The following is a 19826-nucleotide window of genomic DNA, read 5'->3' as shown; positions in this document are numbered from 1 at the left end:
TGTCACACTCACGACGAGTTTAAGCAAATGACGATATTTTATTACAAATAAAAAGCTATGAAATCATTCAAGTTTATGATGAAAAAATTGCCTTCTCCTTTTAAGTAATTTTATTGCAGCTATAACATGATCAATTCAACAATTTTAATCTCTTGACGGTTTACAAATTATTTATATTGCATTATACAATCGTAAAACGTAGAAATATCACGAAATATTATGGATGAAGACGACACTTTATTACTTTATGTCATTGTAAGCAGTTTTTTTATGTACCTACCTACTAACAGACTGTATGGTCATCGGTCTTTGCCTGTTAAAATGGGGATTACTTTAAAAACAATGTTTGTGAAGCTTATTTTTCGCCCCCACCGTGGAGTTCACAGATAAAAAAAGTTTTCTTATCTTTTGTTAAAAGATTAATATTATTAAAATTTTTATTTATAATAAAATACAAGGGAGAGGAATAAAAATCTTTATATATATATTTCTTGTGTGCGTGTGTATGTCACTGAACTCCTCCTAGACGGCTGGACCGATTTGAATGAATTTTTTGGTATACGTTTGGATGACACGCTGGATTGTTTAGATTAACAAATTAGCCCGACAGATGGCGCTGGGGTCCGCTAGTGTAATATGTAACAGTAACTTGTTTATTATCTAACAATAATTACTGTTACGGCAATAATTAATATAAGATACCTAATAAACAAATGTGAACCGTTTTCTAATTATTAACATATTTAACTGATTTGCATAAATTCCGTATGCAGTTTCCTCGTGTAATTTTTTTTAATTCGTCCTTCTCGAAATCCGGATTACGTCGACTCAGCGGGTAGCTTTGTTGAAAAAAAAAGGATAATACTGACCGTAGCGAAAAAGCAATAAGACGCACGTCAAAAATAACTTGAATTACAATTTTAATCTTGTCAAATCCCCGTTTTTATTGTGATCGGGCGGGCCGCGTACGGGGGACATAATTTTGGTTTTCAAAGTTTATTTAATAAGGAGTGTCCGCAACAAGAAATCATATTAAAGCGGGGCTGAGGCCTCGTATAAATTCGCGATTTTTATATCCCACTCATTATTATTTTTGAACGCTTGAAATGGCCGCTTATGAATAAAAAGTCTTTATTTCGATGCAAAAATATTGCCCGATGACAAAAAAGCTGTGTAGGAAGACAAGGACGGGGCCCTACTTTGGAAATAAAATAGCATATTACGCAGCAATAAGGTTTACTCAGCGTGGGATTTTAATAAGAAAACGATACTATTTATTTTGTGTTTACAAAATAGAACACGAATGCGTAGCTAATCCTAGAATCCAACTATGGTTATAAGTACTCTGCGTTTGTCTCTGGTTTTTATAAATACCGCATAAATAGTCTATTTTCCCGAGACGTAAGTTATCTTTATGGAAAATTTCTTCAAGATTGATTTGGCGTTTAAGCCGTAGTACTGGTGACGGAGTTTATTATTTTAAATCCGGCACAAACGGCTCCCAGATAGTTTTCCAGGATTACATCTATCTCAGTGCAAAATTTTGTGAAGATCAATACAGTCATTGAGTTGAAACTACGGAGCAAACAAACAGCTTTCGCATTTATAACATTAGTATAGATTTATTTTTTATTTTCGATTTGAAATTGCATGATAGGTGTTCTAGTAAGAAACTAGGATCATTTAGTCATCATCATTTTTCCTGTTTATGTCCTACTGCTGGCCAAAGGTATCCTGTCTTATAGGAGAGACTGGTTTAGATCATGAATCCATAACAGTGCTCCAATGTAGCTTGGCGGACTTAGACAAACAAAATTTTTATTTCTACTTTGAAATTAATTTTCTGTTTATCATTTTTATCACTTTCATCATTGGTTTCATCAGCTCAATTAATATCCCGCTTCTGAACACAGCCCTCTTATTAGAAAGCAACCACAGTATGTTTCCAGCCTTATTATATGTTATGTATCTCAATGATACCTCCATTATAACTATGTAGGCTTCTACATTCCTAACATATCCCGTCTATTACAAAGCATCGGGTTTTTCTGAAACCGTTTATTTTAAGTACATGGGTGTTTTATCAAATTACTATAATTTTGGTCAAACAAAACTACGAGCTGTCAGAATTGACGTCGGTTAATCATCGGATTGACCCTTTTTTGTTGCTTTAATAATTTCTTTAAGGGCTTTTTAAGAGGACCGCATGCTTGGAATACCAGCTTGTACTTTATGGTTGGGATCACTTTTATTGGAATTTAAATGGGTACGCCTAAATTGGTCCAGAATTCAAATCCTGTGAGGTTATCCCAACTATTTGACGGTCAAGTTCGCTGCTCTGTAAGATATCTTTTTTTAAACCCGCTTTAATTGGTTTATTTCGTAAATAAAATCATTTGGGATTCTCCTCTTTTTTGTTCAACTCAAATTATCGAGTTGTTTTTGTCAAAGACCAAAAATTGAATCGCGAAAAAGTGAAGAATCCAGTGTTTCTGTATTAATAAATAAGAGGCCCGCTAAATCATTTTGATATCTATGTAAAATAAAATATATATGAATGATAAGTATGAACTAGTAATAGATGAATATACTGCTTACAAAATTATTGCATTGCGTCAAGGAGTTCTGTCTCTTTCTTTATCAAATAATCTTCATCCTTGCTTATTAACACCTATTAATATCCTTTAGGAGTTTTTTCACTATTTCAAATAAAAAAAAAAACCTAATAATCTATATTTATCTGACCGGGAAACAACAACATAATAAGAATCTTCCTATGAAGTCGGTCTGTTTCCTTGAAATACTTGATTAACATAAAAAACAGTCTAATGTATCCTAGAAAGCTATTAGATAAGATAATATTAATCCAACTAGAAAGTTACGTACAGAAGATCTTATCAACACAGATATAATGGACGTGGAAAAACAAACTGCACGGATTCAGATAGCCGATGCAAAGCGGAAACTATTAAATCCAACGGCAAGTTCCGACATCGAAGCACCAGATACCGTCGGAGATTTATCATTCCCTCACATTATTCATATCTCAACAAAGAGGAGCATAAATTACGCGCCCCGAAAATATCTAAATCCTAATCCATTCGCCTCGCCTGTCCCCGACTGAATCCGATTTTAAAATATTTATGAAAAGGCAAACAGACAAAAAAAACGAAGAAGTAAGATGAGAGACAGAATTAGAAATAATAATAAAAAACACGCGCCTCGAGAGCGAACGTCGGAAAAAAGTTAAAATGATCGTAGGGCATCGAGATGGTGTATGTTTTTTTTTTAACTCTCGACGTATACTCAGTTTCATTAGATTCGATTCAATTCAGTCCGGATTAGTCGGAGAAAGGCCTTGCGTTGTCCGTTGATTTATATGGCCCGTTTTTGGTCTGTCTACCGTAATGAATCGCTGGCGGATCTATCTGCTTTTTACAGGTGACTTTGAAGTTTAATGGGCCCAAATTGCCGATGTTTTGCGAAACGTAAAGTAGGCCCGCCAGAATTGATCGTGAGAAATCGGCGAGCTCCGTTGAATTAAACCCTCAATATCTCAACGTTAGTTAACTTAAGTTGCTTGAATCTCCGTAGCAGAACTGCACCACTGATTTTCTATTACATTGTGATCGTGAAACATTAGCGACTACTGGCATTTCCAGTTAACAAATATACCTACGTAACTTTAGTTTTTATATACAAAGATAATAATCGTGAAAAAAACAACAAATGTTTGAAAAGGTGGGCTGTAATAATTACGCGGAATGAAATCAACCGTATGTTTAAACAATTGTAATATTATATTACTAACTACGGACAAAAAAGTTATATAGCCATTAAACATTCACGTGTATGGAATTTGAGTGATCTATACTTAGTGGAACAACATGATGAAAATATAAATAATAACCAAATAAATACACGGCAGATTCCTAAATACATGCATACAGTTCTAAATACTGAACTTAGAAATATACGGAAGTGAAGAAGAAAAAAGAAAAAACGATTCTTCAATGCCTAGTAGTCAGGTGTTGATATAAGAACATCGATACATAAAAAATCAGCATAATATCAAAAATTTGGAAAATCCAAAAGTGCACGACTCATAATGCTCATTTAATTATCAAATATTGAAAAAGAAAAAAAAAAAAGCATGTCGTTCAAAATTAGTTGCCGAAAAAACAGCTGTACTAGGAAGGTACTGCACAAGCGCCCCTGGTGGAATAAATGTACATAATATCTATAGATATAGATATATCACCATCCATGTTAATTTTACATGGATATATATAGATATACAGTCTTGCAGTTTTCGTTTTTTATTAATTGCAATTAAACTACACTGAATTAATAAATCATTCGCATTCAGTGACCTACAATCGTCGATTATAATTTAAAAAAAAAAAAATTAACTCAAATAATGGATTTCTTCACAAGTTAGAGTGTTTTCGGGTTTCACACATGACGGACAGGAAATTTTTTTGACCTATTTTGGTGTTTTTTTCCAATTCTATTGCAGTAAATCAATTCTTTAAAAGTATGGAATTAATCTCCATTAAATTATCTCGACAATAGTATGCAAAATATCTTGATTCCGTGAACTAACAAGGCTATAATAATAAAAATAGCCGCCGAAATGAGGCGAAAAAAATCTGTCTGTTGCTTCGCATCATGAGTCGTGCAATTTACTTAAGCAAAGACTATGAGATTTTAAATACTTAGATAAACAAAGAGCTCTGACAAATTATGAGAAAACGAAAAACTCGTGCAGACAAATCGGAAGAGCAAATGGTTAAGTTCGAACACTTGAAGTCAAACCGCAGAAGAAATAATAGTACCTACTACAGCTTAGGTGGCTACATCTAGCGCAGAAGTCCACGTGCTCCCACCAGTGCAAGTGACAGGTCCTAAAATTAGTCACGTGGCTGTTAATAGCCGCGCGGGGTGGCGAGCGCTCTCCGCTTTTTTTTCCCCAATTCCGTTCGCTTGTTTACAACAGTTGGTGGCTATCGATCGCTACGGAGTAAAGCGTTACTCATATTTGTTTGAGGGGCGTTCTCGGCTGTTTTCCATCGATTTTCCGCTGGACTGTGTGTATGCTAGTAGGTTTTACACCTTTCCGAAAGTACCAGGACAATAGAAAAGATTAGGCTTAGAAAATAAGCTTTATTTTTGACAATATTATGTTTAGTTATAGCTTTGCTCGAAAAATGTTAAGTCCCGACTCTTTTTAATAAGTTTTCAACATTGATCGTGGACTCCTGGTTAGATTTGAGTTGTGTATAACAGTTAGTGGATATCTATAATTTGATTTATAGTTTTTACAGTGCCTGGTTACCAACCTATCACTACCTACCTAACGGTGCCGGCGGTTCTTCGATATCTGTCAATGAAATAGAGTCCTTAGATCTTATTGAATGGTGTAAAGTGGTCTTATATAAAACAATAAATTAAAAAAATACACCTAGACTACAAGAAGCGGGGAAACAAGAATCTGGAAGGGATATATTTTGATGTTGCACAGTTATAAAAAGGGTCATTCATTTAAAACACTAGACATGATTCAATATGCCATATTTATATCGGTCCACACTCTTAGCTGTATTTTTGTATGCTAAACTTGACGGTTTTCGTGCGCAGTTGCAAATTCAATGTCGGTAAAGAAACAGGGTCGAGAACGAACCACCACTTGGTCATTGAAATCATCGCACGGTTCCACCAGCCTGCCATAAAACGGGACAGATCCTAGCGAAACCGGACAGATGGTGGACCAATACATAACATATCTCGAGTAAGGCTTTCGATGCGCTTTTACGTAGTTACGTATCGTGCTCATCTGTGCGCGGAGTGAGCGTGTGTGCGTCCGGCTCGGGGCGCACTGCTCGATTAGCGCGGCACCGCCAAGCCGCCTGATTGGGCCATCCATCACGCTCCCCTGCGTCCCGCGCCTCACCCTACACCCTCCCGGCCCTCAAACACAAACCCTCCCCAAACGATACACAACCTTACAGGCTTAACTTTAGAGTTCCATTCAGGTTGCTGTCGATAGGGTTCGTTTCCACCGACGCGTTAATGCCGCGACGCGCGCAACAAAGATCGAGACGTATTTTTAAGACGGATACTTAGTGCGTTACATTATTATAGTTTTGTTGTTTTTTTTCTCTCCGTCCGAGCCCGTCCGTGTAACTCACACGGTGTTTTCATATGGCCGGGTCGACGCACCGCTCCGGTTATGATACCGAATGCCTTAAAGATTTTTGATTGAGGTTTTATTTTATTTGGTGCGACGTTCGGCCCCGATTACATTTCTCGTATTCGTTCACCGCGAGGCCCGGTTTTTGTTTCGACGCGTTTCATTGTTCGTAACGAGATCGATTTTAACGATAAGCGCGCTTTTAATGAAGACGTGGGTGTGCCCTGCTGGAGCGCGCTTCGGTGCGCTGCCTCCGTAGGCCGTGGCCTTAATGGCCTCTGCACTTGAGTTTTCTGCCAGCAGACTGCAGTGTAGGCACCTATGGCGTAGTCATGATTGCCTAGTACTGTATAAATGCCTGCCAAGTGGGTGTGGGTTAGAGTGACGTCAGTAGAAAGAGCCTCTGGGTTGTGCGTCAGATAACTGAGTGACCTTGACGGGTCCGATGCGGAAGACTTTTTTTGCTGACGTCATTTGCATTATCAGTTAGGAAAACATGCAGCTTTCAAACAGCCCTTGCATTAAGCTTAGATCACTTATGTTTTATTTACACTAAGTTGACTCGACTGACCTCGGCCAAGCCTCTTCGGAACGAATAATTCACTCAGTAAATGATGCATAAAGTAGTTTACTTACATAGTAGTTGTAGTTAGGTGGTAACGTAGCCAGGTATATTTTCTTAACATTATACAAGTTGTGTCTCCAATAGTGCAAAAATAATTTTTCAAATCGAAACCTTAAGATCTTACTACCGGCCTAAAGATAAGTTCGTTCAATACAAACAAACTCTACAGATTATTTCTGGAGTCAATTGCATTGTGCATATCAAATGTCTATAAAAATTTAAATGAGTGTGAGTTTCGAATCGATTCAATCAAGGCTATACCTGAAAATCAGCGCTGCAGTTCTCAAATACTGCAGCAGCATGCTGAGGTAGCAGCCTTTTCAGCTGAAGCACCTTTCGATAAGGCATTTAGTTTGTAAAATAGTGTATAATTATTTTTAAATAGTTTTAATGTTATTAGTAATTAGTTTTCATTAGTTTACTTATGTGTGGAAGCTGAATAAAGTTTATTATTATTATTATTATTATTATTATTATTATTATAATCGCACTGTGAGACATCACAGTGACATTTTTTAATATGGGTGTCTCCCACTAATTATTCTATTCGTTATCGACCTCGCCCAGTTTGTTTACAAAACCATAATTAATTATAACAAAAAACTGTGTCCGTACTCCGTATTTACCGGTATTACGAGATTTGAATAATAAATGAGCTCAAATAAAATTCCAAATGTTTTTAACCAAAGGTATTAAGTAGGTACACAGCATCGCGTGGGCGGCGATTGATTAACCCGCCATCATCTTACCGCAGTTTAACTTAAGCTTTGATAACTGTAATTGGTCAAACTTGTTCCTATCAGGCACTTGGTCGAAGTCATAGAATAAAGAATTAATAAATAAAAGCGAAGTTACGAAGCGGTGATAGCGCAATGTGTAGGAGCTCGACTTAATTTGCTGAGGGCTGAGTTCGAATCCCAGCACGCACAATATAATATGACTTGCTTCAATTGTGAAGGAAAACGTCGAGAGGAAAACTGCATACCTGGGAGTTCTACATAATGTTCTCAAAGGTGTGTGGAGTTCACCAATCCGCACTGGCCAAGCTTATTGGACTACGGCTTTAATCCCTTCCCGTTCTGGGAGTAGACCCGTGCCCTTTAGTGGGCCGGTTATAGGTGTATATGATGATGAAGTTCCGAAAACCGATTACCAATATCTAATCCAACAAATGACAATTGCGACTATTGTCATGTCTACCAATGAATGCCACTAGCTGGACATATTATACTTATATATTTTTTATGTTTTCCAAGTACCAAAAACACGAAAGTTCAAGTTAATTTTAGTAAGTAGATTTTTTCTAGGCAAATCCACTATTAGAAGTTAACTTAGTTGTAAATTAAATATGCAATCTATAAAGTTCTAACAATAGGTCTTGTGCCACTGGTTACCATACTCATACTCACCCTCTACGTTTCTAATAGGTGTGGTATCAACCCTACCACTTTTGAAACCTAACGTCCATCGGTCCTCGGAGTTATGTCAAACCCTTTGACACTTCAGCGTTGCAACTCGCTTATCTATATCTGTAACACTGGTTGTCTTACAGATTTACTCATTTCTGATTGCATCACACATAGACACCCTGGACATAGCTTTATTCGCCCCCCGCCGAGTGGTTACGAGCTTTCTAATCTCTAACTACATCCTACAGTTAGACCATTTCCAGTTCCACTTTTTTCTGTTACTCTTTTCCGAAGCAAAACAACATTATGAATCTAAACTAAACGGTCATTGTCGAGTTATGCCTTACTTGAAGCTGCGACTGGCAACATCAGTTACCGCATAAATAGCAGATAATCTCCTTTCTCTTTAATTCTGTCATCTATGGTCAAAGCAATAGCAGTTTAGGCCCAGTTTGCTTAAGTGCCTACCTGCCTACCTACTTATGAAGTATATTATAATTAATAACCTCGGCTGAGGTAACATCTGATGGTACACTATAATGCAGTAGGTAAGTATATACCTAGACGGGATTATAGACGGATATTTATTTGGTAGGTACCTGTGAAGAAGAAGCCCCATATTTGTCGTAGAAAGATAAAGAAAGATCGACTTTTGCAAAAACCAAAGACAAAGAAGTTTTTCGCAATCCACAATCAACCACTCTAAGTACAGATATTAATTACCCAATAAAACATAAGTGCGCATGAACATATTGCTGTTCTACTTATAACCTAACCTTTTTTTTTGGCATGGTGGAAAAGCTTTATTGCTACCTCCGACCTTTGGGCAGGACGGAGGTTATGTGGGACTCCCCGCTCTAAAGGGGTATACCCAAACTAAAAATCACAACGGCATGTCCCTTGTTTGCTTGGTTAGACGCCCGGGGAACCCGTTGACTTATAACCTAACCTAACTATATACATATACTATATAAGTTTTCAGTTAGAAACTCAAGAAAGATAACCAAATTCTTGCTTAGTTTTAAACTATCAACCAACTTTTGAACTTCTCACTCCTAAGGTATACGACAAAGGTCAAAATATGACAACTCCTTTGACAGATTTTTTTTTACTTACCTAAGTTACAGGCCCTGGTTAAGATAGTAACATATTAAATTGATAAGCGCAGGCAATAACATTACGCGGGAATTTCTTTAGAGTTCTTTTTTCAAATTAGTTTTTTTAAATCTTATAACTTGTGCGAAGAGATGTCCTATTTCTAGAACAATAGTGTATACAAAACAGTTTGTTTCCACGGTACTTTACAAGCAATCGGTAAATACCGTTTACGTAAACGGCTTATTCTTGTATTAGCATATAATCGGCCGGCATCGCATGCCTACAGGGTCAAGGGTGACGGCAGGACACACGGGCAGAAGATATACAAATTGCACTCTCACGCAGAAGACCACCGGGTGTCTCCATTAAAAAGCGAGATTGAACAGCTTAAAGCAAAGTGGTATAAATCAAAAATTTTGATATTTGATTTACTTTAGATTTTTATTCTCATAGAGGTACTTAGAATATTGACCCACCATTTTGCTTCAATGTGGTTTGGCGGGCTATAGCGATTATTATCTAAGATCGATGGTGATGTGCTCTCCCAGGCACAGAGCAGACATTTTCTCGACGGAATAACTCATTACTCAAGTTTCTGTTCTCAGAGTTCTGAGTTACTTTAAAAAACCGAGTCTTAGATAGAACAAGACGAGATACGAATTGCAGTGTGACGCAGTCCTAAGAACACCTGGTGACACTATTAAAAAACATGTGGTGTAAATCATAATCTTAACCGTCTGTAACGTCTAAAAATTTGTCCTATCTGGCCACTACTACTAAGGTTCTGCTAATTTATTAGAAAAGAGCTCACGGAGAAAAGACAAGTTAAATAATTTTCCTTCCGTGTTTTCTTCAGTCATATGAGTACATCTCCTTGTTCAAATAAGTATTTTATATTAGACCACTTTCATTCTGCATGCCCCCATTTGTACACCACATCAATTAATAGTCTGATATCTACACTCGCGACGGAATCGTAAAACAATATGTCAATGTAACATTGGAAGATATCGCGGAAATGGTCTCTCATTATTAATAACGCCTTACGCCACTTTTATGGCGGCCATCTTTGATTTTACGAGTGTGAGATCGCGAATGCTTCCTCAATGTGAGTATATGACTCTCTTTACTACTAGGTAGGGTGCTTGTCTTTTTACGAAGCAGTAAATTTAATGGTTTATTAAACGTCCAACCTTCCGTTTAATAAAACAGTTGTGAAACTTGACTGAGCAAAAGTCAATAAACCAAATGAATTTCAACCTTGTGGGTTAAGGTGTGTTCGCAATACATCAATAAAGTGTATTGATTGGGAAAGTTAAAGTTTAATAGAATCTTAAGAATAACGCTATTTTTCAGTTAGTTTTTATTTAGTGACATGTCTTTTCCATACTTTTGCGTATAGCCTATCAAATCTTGCGTTTTTACAATTGAAGATAGATGAGATCAGATGAAGCTTAAAACAGGACTCTATCGTGGAACTATGTCTAGGCGTAGAGCATACAAAATGAATGTTTAAGGAAGAAGAGGACTCAGAACATCATAATAATTAATAATATTAACTCTATTAAATAGAGGATGTTTTCTGAGTTTTGCCTTTGTTATCCATTTCAGTAAATACATCATATAACTATGACTATATGGGGATTATTATACCATATGGGTACATGATGACAGTCATTCTCTAGGTAATCTGAGTTAGGCAATTAAGCAGAACTTTGTAAGACCCCGGGTATTGACCATCGAAGGAGCAGTGAAGAAACTGGTATTTTATCAGGCCCGTTTGGTATCGTTTCAATCGCTATTCATTACAAAGTAGAGTTTTATCGTTCGTTGAGGCGACGTTACGAATCAAGGGCTATTATTTAAATTGCTCAACTTTGCCTATAGGTGCTTACGTATATTAAACGAGAAAAGTCAGGCTAAGATAGATTTAATCAAAGTAACGTATAGAGCATAAAAATAGCCTATTACTAGATGAGGTAAATCTTTTAATAGAATTTTTAAATACACTTATTTAGAATCCAAGTCAAAATTAATATATATTTCAAGAAAATAAGCACTAAGCGCATTTGGAAAGTCAAGTTTGTCTTTTTAAAGTGATACTACCAATTTTGTAAGACAAATGTCTAATTTTTGACGAGAATTTAGCAAGAAACTCAACAGTTATTTGTTTCATTTTCCTTTTTTTTCGTGTATTATAATCACATATGCGTTTTAACAATTCGATGGAACCTGCTAAATCACGCCATAGAAATGTTCATAGTACCTACTTACCTACTATAACTAGTATTTTTTACTATCGATAATGTTCAATATTGGCCAAAAAAATCTTTGGCTTGTACCATAAAACCAGAGTACCTACTGCCAATAAATTGATAGTGAGACAATAAGATCTAATATGACAATATTAGTGTTAAACCAGCTTATAAAAATGCAGGTTTTACTTAAATTACTTTTGCTTTCTTGCTTGGATAGATAGACCCAGGTTAATCGCGTCGTGGACCTTACGAAGTAGGGTCATTTGACAATAATGCGGGCGCAATTTTCGCTCACATCCAAGGCTTGTGTAGCCAACTTCGAAACTGGTGAATCAGGACCATTTTTCGTTTACCTATTTAAAACTTTCTAAAGAGAATAAAACCATGAAATACCGCTGGCTGGCTATGATAACATTCTATATTTAGCTTCCAAATTCCTAATTTAAATACAAAATAGGTGCTAATTAGGTTTATGAAACGAATAATAACCTATCAAATAATGGCGGACTTAAGTTTTTGTTAGAATCCTCAACGAATTTAAATACCTAAAAACCAGTTTGAAATATCCGATGTGTATAATATTTACCGATCAAAGTATCCGCTATAGTTAAAATACAAAAACATAATATGCTATAAAGTGTCTTGAATTGTTTTGAAACCTGGAACAGTCCGTAAAAGATAAAAGGAATGGCATCACCTGAAGATCGGTGCGTCGACAACGGAACCTCGGGCCTCGACTTAAAAGCAAGCGAAATGAGTGCCCCAAGACCGCTAACACTGAAATGCATCTTTGCGCTTTCGAGCGGTGAGCTTTGACTCTGTCTTACCGCAGATGTAAGATAAGGACACGCAAAATATTTCAGACTATGTTGAATGAAAATAAATTCGATTTTTGAATAATCGAATGCTAGCGGTTACGTCGTTTTTACTCGGGACGAGCGCTAACGAACACCGATTCCCGCTCTAATTTGCGGACATAGCGAGCGATCGATCTCATTGGATTTTTTGAAAAAGGAACGAAGGCACCTTATGAGCTGAGCACAAATTGAGCAATTTCGTTCTATCCCTCTCCCACTTATATGCAGCTTCATAGCTATCTCAGTCTTCTAATTTAGCATCTTAAGTGCGAATTGGGAATGAGAATATTAAAAATTAGCTCGTTCATTTCAAGTTTGAGTCCCAAGTAATTATGTTGAGTTGATAAACGAGGTAGTAGCATTCCACTTTAGAGAAATGATTCGTAAAATAACCTACCAATGATATTCAGAAATAGTTTTGTAGTTCGTATAAGTAATCAAAAAGATTGACCAGTTCATTTATGATATTAACTTACTGTTTCAATGCATTTTTGTAGATTTCGGGTTAGATCACTTCTATTTTAAAGAAGTAAAGTAAGGTAACTATCAAATTGTTAATATAAATTTGAAATAAATTCAACGTAACTGTGATAACAGATCATAATTTAATGAAACATGAGTGCAAACTCTAATTATGAAAAATCATCAGCGAAGTGCCCAAGTCCAATACTCTTGCATCGCTTGCCTAAACAGGCATTCCAGCGCAGCAGGTCACCATGGCAACCGCCGCCGCAGTCCAACCCGTCCCGCCATCCATCTTCACACCAAGCAAAAAAGAACTCTCCCACCCTAATGACTAAGAATGTTATCGCTTCCACACGCAGATGAAGTTATAACATTTCGTCACAAAACGTTACAATAGACACAAAGAAATCATAACAATGAAATTGCGACCTTAATGTCTGCGAGTAAAGTGTCATTTCGATCGTGCGAATGACTTAAGAATAGCGACATAAGGAATTGTTTTATCTCTTTCACACGTCGTAAAGAGGAGATCGCGCGCGCTCTCTCGCGGCGGGCCAATCCTTTCTTGCCGAGGACGGAATCGATTGCCTTGCAGTGTCCCGCTCTACCGCAGTTTTTGTCTGTACCTTCGTACCGATCCACTGTAATCCGTCTTCGGCGGCATTCATTCGAGACGTTAGATAAAAATCGGAATTGTAACGAAGCCCCGAATAAATTGACTCCGCGTCTTCCGATTCCATTTCTGATTTAGTACTTTATTATTTTTTTCTGAAGTCTTAACTATTTATAAGGAGAAACATTTGGAAATTTGCAGTTTTTGTATCGGGGGGTCGACACTCGTCGTGCGGGATCGAAATGACCGTCTAGCGAGCAACGGCCGGTAATTGATTTAGTGTAATGGAAACGGGCAATGGAGCTGATGTATTATAATACGCGCGAGACAGATATACGTCAAAAGTACGCGCGGAAAGGAGATGGATTGCGCGGTCACGTGCGACGCGGTAACGGTGCAAGTGCATTTCGCTGTTATCGTAATTGTATCTCTACTAGGGTCACATAAAGTCTGATTTGGGTCGATGATACGGGACCGTAGCTTTATTATTATGAATGAGTCAATAGATGGCGTTGCCATATCGATGTCGTATATTATTTGACAAGTGAAAGAATGATGTTTGGATTCCGATTCGGCCGCGTGGTTCTGATTTCTTTCTAAATAGCTCCGTAGTGTTTATGATCTCCTGATTACCGCACAATGGCGAGATGTATCGTTCATTAACGTTCATTTGTTTTTTAATAACTTCTCTAACGATTATCTATGAGTTGTTTTTCTTTCGAAATTATTAATATGCTCGAAAGTATTCATGTCAGTTTAAATAGACTGCAGATACTTTGTTAATTAGTTACTGTACAGTCTATAAACAATAAATCATCTATGGACATTTCTTATTACTACGGGTACGTACTTACTAGGGGTATCTTGGGACGGTCATGGCTGTTATAGCATAGATCAGATTATGTCATTGTCCCAATTCTCTAGATGGTTGACTGAAATTGAAGAGACCTATCCTTCTCAATCTCTCTATCCTATGATAGAGAGACAAAGTCATAAATGGATGCGCAATGACAACCATATTATCAGCTGTGTTTACATTAATTGTCAAAAGGGGTGACGATTTATGCAACAGTAAAAATTTTATGGCTATATAATAATAATCAAATAATACAAACACAATCACAAATATCTTCATAAACGTTAAAAAGCGATTATAAGCAAGGTTCGCCGAGATATAAATAAATAAATATTCCAATATACCTACATCAATTGATTTGTATCTAGATATATATGTATTATTTTTTCCTGCCTTCTGACCTAAAAATATTGGAGAATAAAATTTACCCTGGCAACACGCAGCGAAAAACTACAATTCAGAATAATTAAGATTGGTCATTAAAAAATTCTTTCTCAAATAAACACTCTTTTGTTTTTATTTTTAAGGAAACAGATTTTTTTTGGTTCAAAATAGGTTTTTTGACATTGTGATCACTTTTTTCAGTGAGTTTTTAAATGTTAGTTTCTTTAGCACCTACCCCGTTTCCAACTTTAATTATGGTTACCATCGTGTAATAAACGTGTAGAAAAGTAGGTACGAAGGTTTCAAATTAGTCGTGAGTGTCGACACTTCATTACATCATCGGTCCAGCTGTCGGGAATCGGTGACACTGTACAGTCAGCTTTATAAATATTTGTCTAAGCCACGTGTGAAGAGACTTGATACTCATGTTGGTTTTAAAACGATTTCCAAAATAGGCAGTCACATACTTAGCCAGGCACGTTTCGCTCCGACACCAGAGCATCCTCAGGAGTTGAAAGCATCACGACGTACCATTGCTACAGAGATTTTTGCAATTACTTGTATTATACGAAGTAATATTTTGAAGATTTTCACAAGCAAGATTTTTGTGGCATATAGTTACTACTACTTACTACTTACTAACAGTATTCAATGTAATTTGTACATTGCACCGTCTTTTTGAATAAGTATGCCACAAGTTTGAAAGTAAAAAAACTCTCGACTCCGTAGGCCCCACGGTCATAAACAAACAAAATGTTAGTGAATTGAAAGACTAGAGATACGCTTGTAATTATCTTTTTTTAGTAGATTTATTAAATTAAATTAAAAATATTAACGTGTTCTGGATGAGAAGAAAACAAGAATATTCAGAGCTGGCAAAAGAAGCTTAAAATTATTACTACCATTTGCCAATTTGAAATTATCTTAGATGTGAAGTTTCTAAACTAAAATGAGAAATTATGTGTTTTAACAAAACAGTGATTCGATTATTAACATTTCAAAAACAGAATGACGTTTACAAATTAAAAAAAAACTTCTAGGGCTAATGCCAGTTTTCACGTCCAATAAGGCGAGAAAATTCGTAGAATTTTCACTAGACAACTCATTTAACCTTACTACTTACTTAATTGTCTGCGATTCTTGCTACAAGGTGTGGTATTTTTGTTTGTATTCTCATATTTTTCATTTATCATATGGATTTAAGTTTATTAATAAAAAAACCGAATTTATATTATTTTCATCTGTCAAGTGTAATTTTAAGAGTTCCATGTTGTTGTGTATGCGCCTAAAGTTGTCTGTCCTCATTTAAGAGTTGAGGCATTTAAGAGGCATCCGATTTAAGCGTTGGCTAGGTTTAGTGAAAACGGGCATAAGATTATCTAAGGACCTGATATGAATACTTGTATTTTTAACCGCCTTCGAAAAGGAGGAGGTTCTCAATTCGTCGGAATCTTTTTTTTTTTTTTAATGTACCTATGTTACCCGATTGCTCGATGACACCTAATCGATTTGAAAAATTCTTTTTTTTGTTTTAAAGGGCACACTTTCCAAGATGTCCCATTTAAATTTTATCAAAATCGGTTAAGCTGTTATTAAAAAATCAACAATAATTTTTTTTTGACTATTAGTCCTAGGCGTATGTTGAAGTCGGTTATTTTTTTTAATTTATTTTCTTTTCTCTACGAGTAAGGCTTCCTGCACACACAGTTCGTAAAACATTTGATTAGTCTGATGATTGTGTATGCTAAGGTGCTTAGTCTAAGTTACATACCTGGATACTCTCCGGGGCTGCCCAGGAATACTGAGGAGTAGACTCGCCGCGCCACATCCGGCGGCGATGACCATTCCCGTCGCGACCCGCACCATTTGCCTGAAACAAACAATATCATTAATTTAGAAAAAATCTGTAAAATGGTATAAAATTAAGAAATCCTCTACCTATTCGAGTTATAAGAAATTTTAAGGGTAGGCAGTGCATTTGTGCATTTACGAAATGCACGCCACTGGTAGTTGCCATATCATGCCATACGATACGACGTGAAAAGTAATTAAGTATGATCCACTACAAGGCACGGGTCTCCTCCCAGAATGAGAAGGGGTTAAGGCCGTTTTTGTGGCAGGTAAGTAGGCAGGTTTGTCCCTAAATCACACCAATCTGCATGAAAGTAGCGTTGTGGGTCTAAGCACCAAATCCCTGTCTCCTATGAGAGAAAACAGTCCGAGTCCATTAAAGAACGCAAATTATGATAAAAAGTCACCTGCAGGGTTCATTTTTACTGTGAACTATTCTATTTTTTATTTATATGTATTCTTAATACAACTGAAAAATGTTTGTGTGATGAACATGATTGTTTTTCAGTGTCTGGGCGTTTATCTGTATATTATAAGTATTTATGTGTATCAAAATATTCAACAGCTATCTTATTACTCATAACACAAGCTACGCTTACTTTGGGGCTAGATGGCGATGTGTGTATTGTCGTAGTATATATATTTATTTACGTCGAAGTAAATTACAAAAATGAACTTAAAAAAACTACACCCAAAAATATAAACACGTCATTACAAAGCTGCTTTTAGTTATGCGTTTTAAATCTCAATATCACCGTGACTCGACAGTTTTTATTTTTAACTTCCATATCTATGGGTTTGCTGTACAATGGTGCTAATTCAGTTGTACACGAGCTATACTTAGGCCACGGCCTTGCTAAAGCGGTTAAACTTTATAATGGTAATGAAGCTAAGGAAGAACATAATATAACAAACATAAATAATATAGGCTATAGGATACTTTCCTTTCGCGAAACCCATGCAACTAAGATTGTTTTTTTTTTACAATGTCTTACTTTGAATCGGTGATATCTTAGTGGTTAAGCAATTAAAATATGGCTTGCTTCAACTGTGAAGGAAAACAACGTTTAACATGCACGCCTGCGAGTTCTGCATAATGCTCTCAAAGGCGTGTGGAGTCCACCAATCCGCACGGGGCCGGCGTGGTGGACTACAGCCTAAACTCGTCTCATTGTGGGAGACCAGTGCCCAGTAGTAGGCCGGTAATGGGTTGATATGATAACGATGTCTGACTTTATTTTGACTGAATGTTTGTTTTTAAATTTATATATTCTTGTACAAGAAATGATTGAAATTTTAAATTTATATATTCTTGTAAAAGAATGTCAAGAGCATTTCATAACTAAAATTCTCAATACCAACCCGGAGTTAGTGTCTACATAGCCTGCATTAAATACGCCAGCTTTTGAATTTCAGTTTTGGGAGTTTTCTTTAAGTTTGGCATTCATTATCAATATACATATTATGATCCTTCAACATGTGCCCCTTCTCATTGTGGGAGGAGACTCGTGCTCTGTAGTTGGCTGGTATGGAATGATATGAAGATGACGATGATGATAATGATCAACACTCATCTCATCTCAGAATTAGAAAGATTAAGGCTGTTTTCCTTCATTACACTAGTTACTGCAGGATAACTGCATCGTTCTTATCCAGCTCTATGCAGCCGAATTGACTGCAATATGACTAAATAGCGCGTGCGAGTGTTTGAGCAGGAGGTAGCTATCGGGGTACGTAAAGCAATTATACTAATCTCATACCCCTAATCAGTTTCGACATCGTACGCGTTACGTCGTTATTGGTAGGGTGGCAAATGGCCACGGCCGAAGCCTCCCACCTGATATATTATACTGTAAAAGTGTTGTAAAATAAACATTATAATTACACGTGTATCGAACGGAAAGCTTTCCGCGCGGCTGGCGGGACTCTTGCGGCTAGACAATTTCCTTAAAGCTGGAGACACACTTAATGGGAGACTAGAATTTTTGAAGTCAAACTTTTTTAAGGTGTTTTTGCGACCTCGCTGGCGCACCGGTGAGCGTTGTGGTTTTATGTGGAAAGTGCCGGGTTTGATCTCCGGCAAGGGCAATTTGGGAATTTATCATTTCTGAATTTTGTATGGTGTACCGTCAAAGGCAAAAATACCACTACAAAAAACAGTTTATTATTCTGACAGGCCATCATATTGTCCATAATTTTTTAGAAGTAGGTAATTAGTGTTTGTTAATTTTAAAATTATTTAAATATTACTTTGCAGAAGTTCATGATACCTATATACGAGTATTTTAATGGACCTGAAGCTATAAGCTTAAGCGAATAAAATTTGTTACTAATATAATTGCTAACTGTTTGTTTTGTAGATTTATTTTTAGATTTTTGAAGTAAAACTCCTTTTACGCGGCGATTCGATAATTGTTTTTGTTGAGACTTCTGCTTTTTGCGCTGTGCTTTTTGCGTTGAGACACATTTCAAAAGAAAAGAAAGATATCGTTGGTTGAAATAGAAAGAGACCTATATACACTGTAACAAGGTTATCACACTCTTTTTATACTTATAGTTTCGTCAAGAAGTTTGACTTATCATCATCACATCCACTTATTACCGGCCCGCTAAAAGTCACGGATCTCCTCCTAAAATGTGAAGGGCCGTAGTCCACCGCGCTGGCCCAGTATGGTGGACCTTTCCATTTCCATCCATTTCATCGTGATTTTTTTTATTATATCGTGCAATGTGTCTCCACCTTTAGACAATTTCCTTAACAAACAGAAACACCTCTCGCTAGGGCTCGCCCTCGTATAAATAACACGACATTGCCACCTCGCCCGCCCTCGTCTGATATTCACCGGGTTATTACAATTTTTCGCCTTATGAATACAGTCGCGTGGTGCCCCTTAATACCCTCACTCCGAGGGAGTCACACCTCAGCAATTTTACTTTAATTCTTATTTAGAGTGCCGCCTTATTTCGGTTACAAGATTTTTAGTATTTGTTTATAGCTTTTACTTGTTCTCCTACGTTAAGATGGGGCCGATGGGGCAATTTTCACTTTTTTTCGAGTTTTTTTTTTGCTTTCCAACGACGTAATTCCACATTATGCGGCCCCGTTTCGCGGCGAAGACGCAAATTGGCTATCATCGCCTCGTGTAACTGTGAATGGAAGCGATAATGGTAACAAAGACACAGGTACTCAAATTCAAAAGGACTAGGGGTTCATGAG

The 19826-nt window shown here is 36.7% G+C and overlaps 1 protein-coding gene across 2 annotated transcripts in view; it reads right to left on the bottom strand.

The window, feature by feature from the left end:
* The window catches only part of LOC120632277 (homeobox protein homothorax), a 461602-nt gene that overhangs the window by 187321 nt on the left and 254455 nt on the right, over positions 1 to 19826 (bottom strand). For both annotated transcript variants that reach the window (XM_039902101.1, XM_039902102.1), the window contains exon 9: positions 16530 to 16628. In XM_039902101.1, coding sequence (XP_039758035.1) covers positions 16530 to 16628 — 99 coding nt within the window. The remainder of the gene's footprint in view (positions 1 to 16529; positions 16629 to 19826) is intronic.

Source organism: Pararge aegeria, chromosome 19 (assembly GCF_905163445.1).
Source record: "Pararge aegeria chromosome 19, ilParAegt1.1, whole genome shotgun sequence".
NCBI lineage: Eukaryota > Metazoa > Arthropoda > Insecta > Lepidoptera > Nymphalidae > Pararge > Pararge aegeria.
Note: the sequence above shows the minus strand (reverse complement) of the source record. Positions and strands in the feature narration are given on the sequence as shown.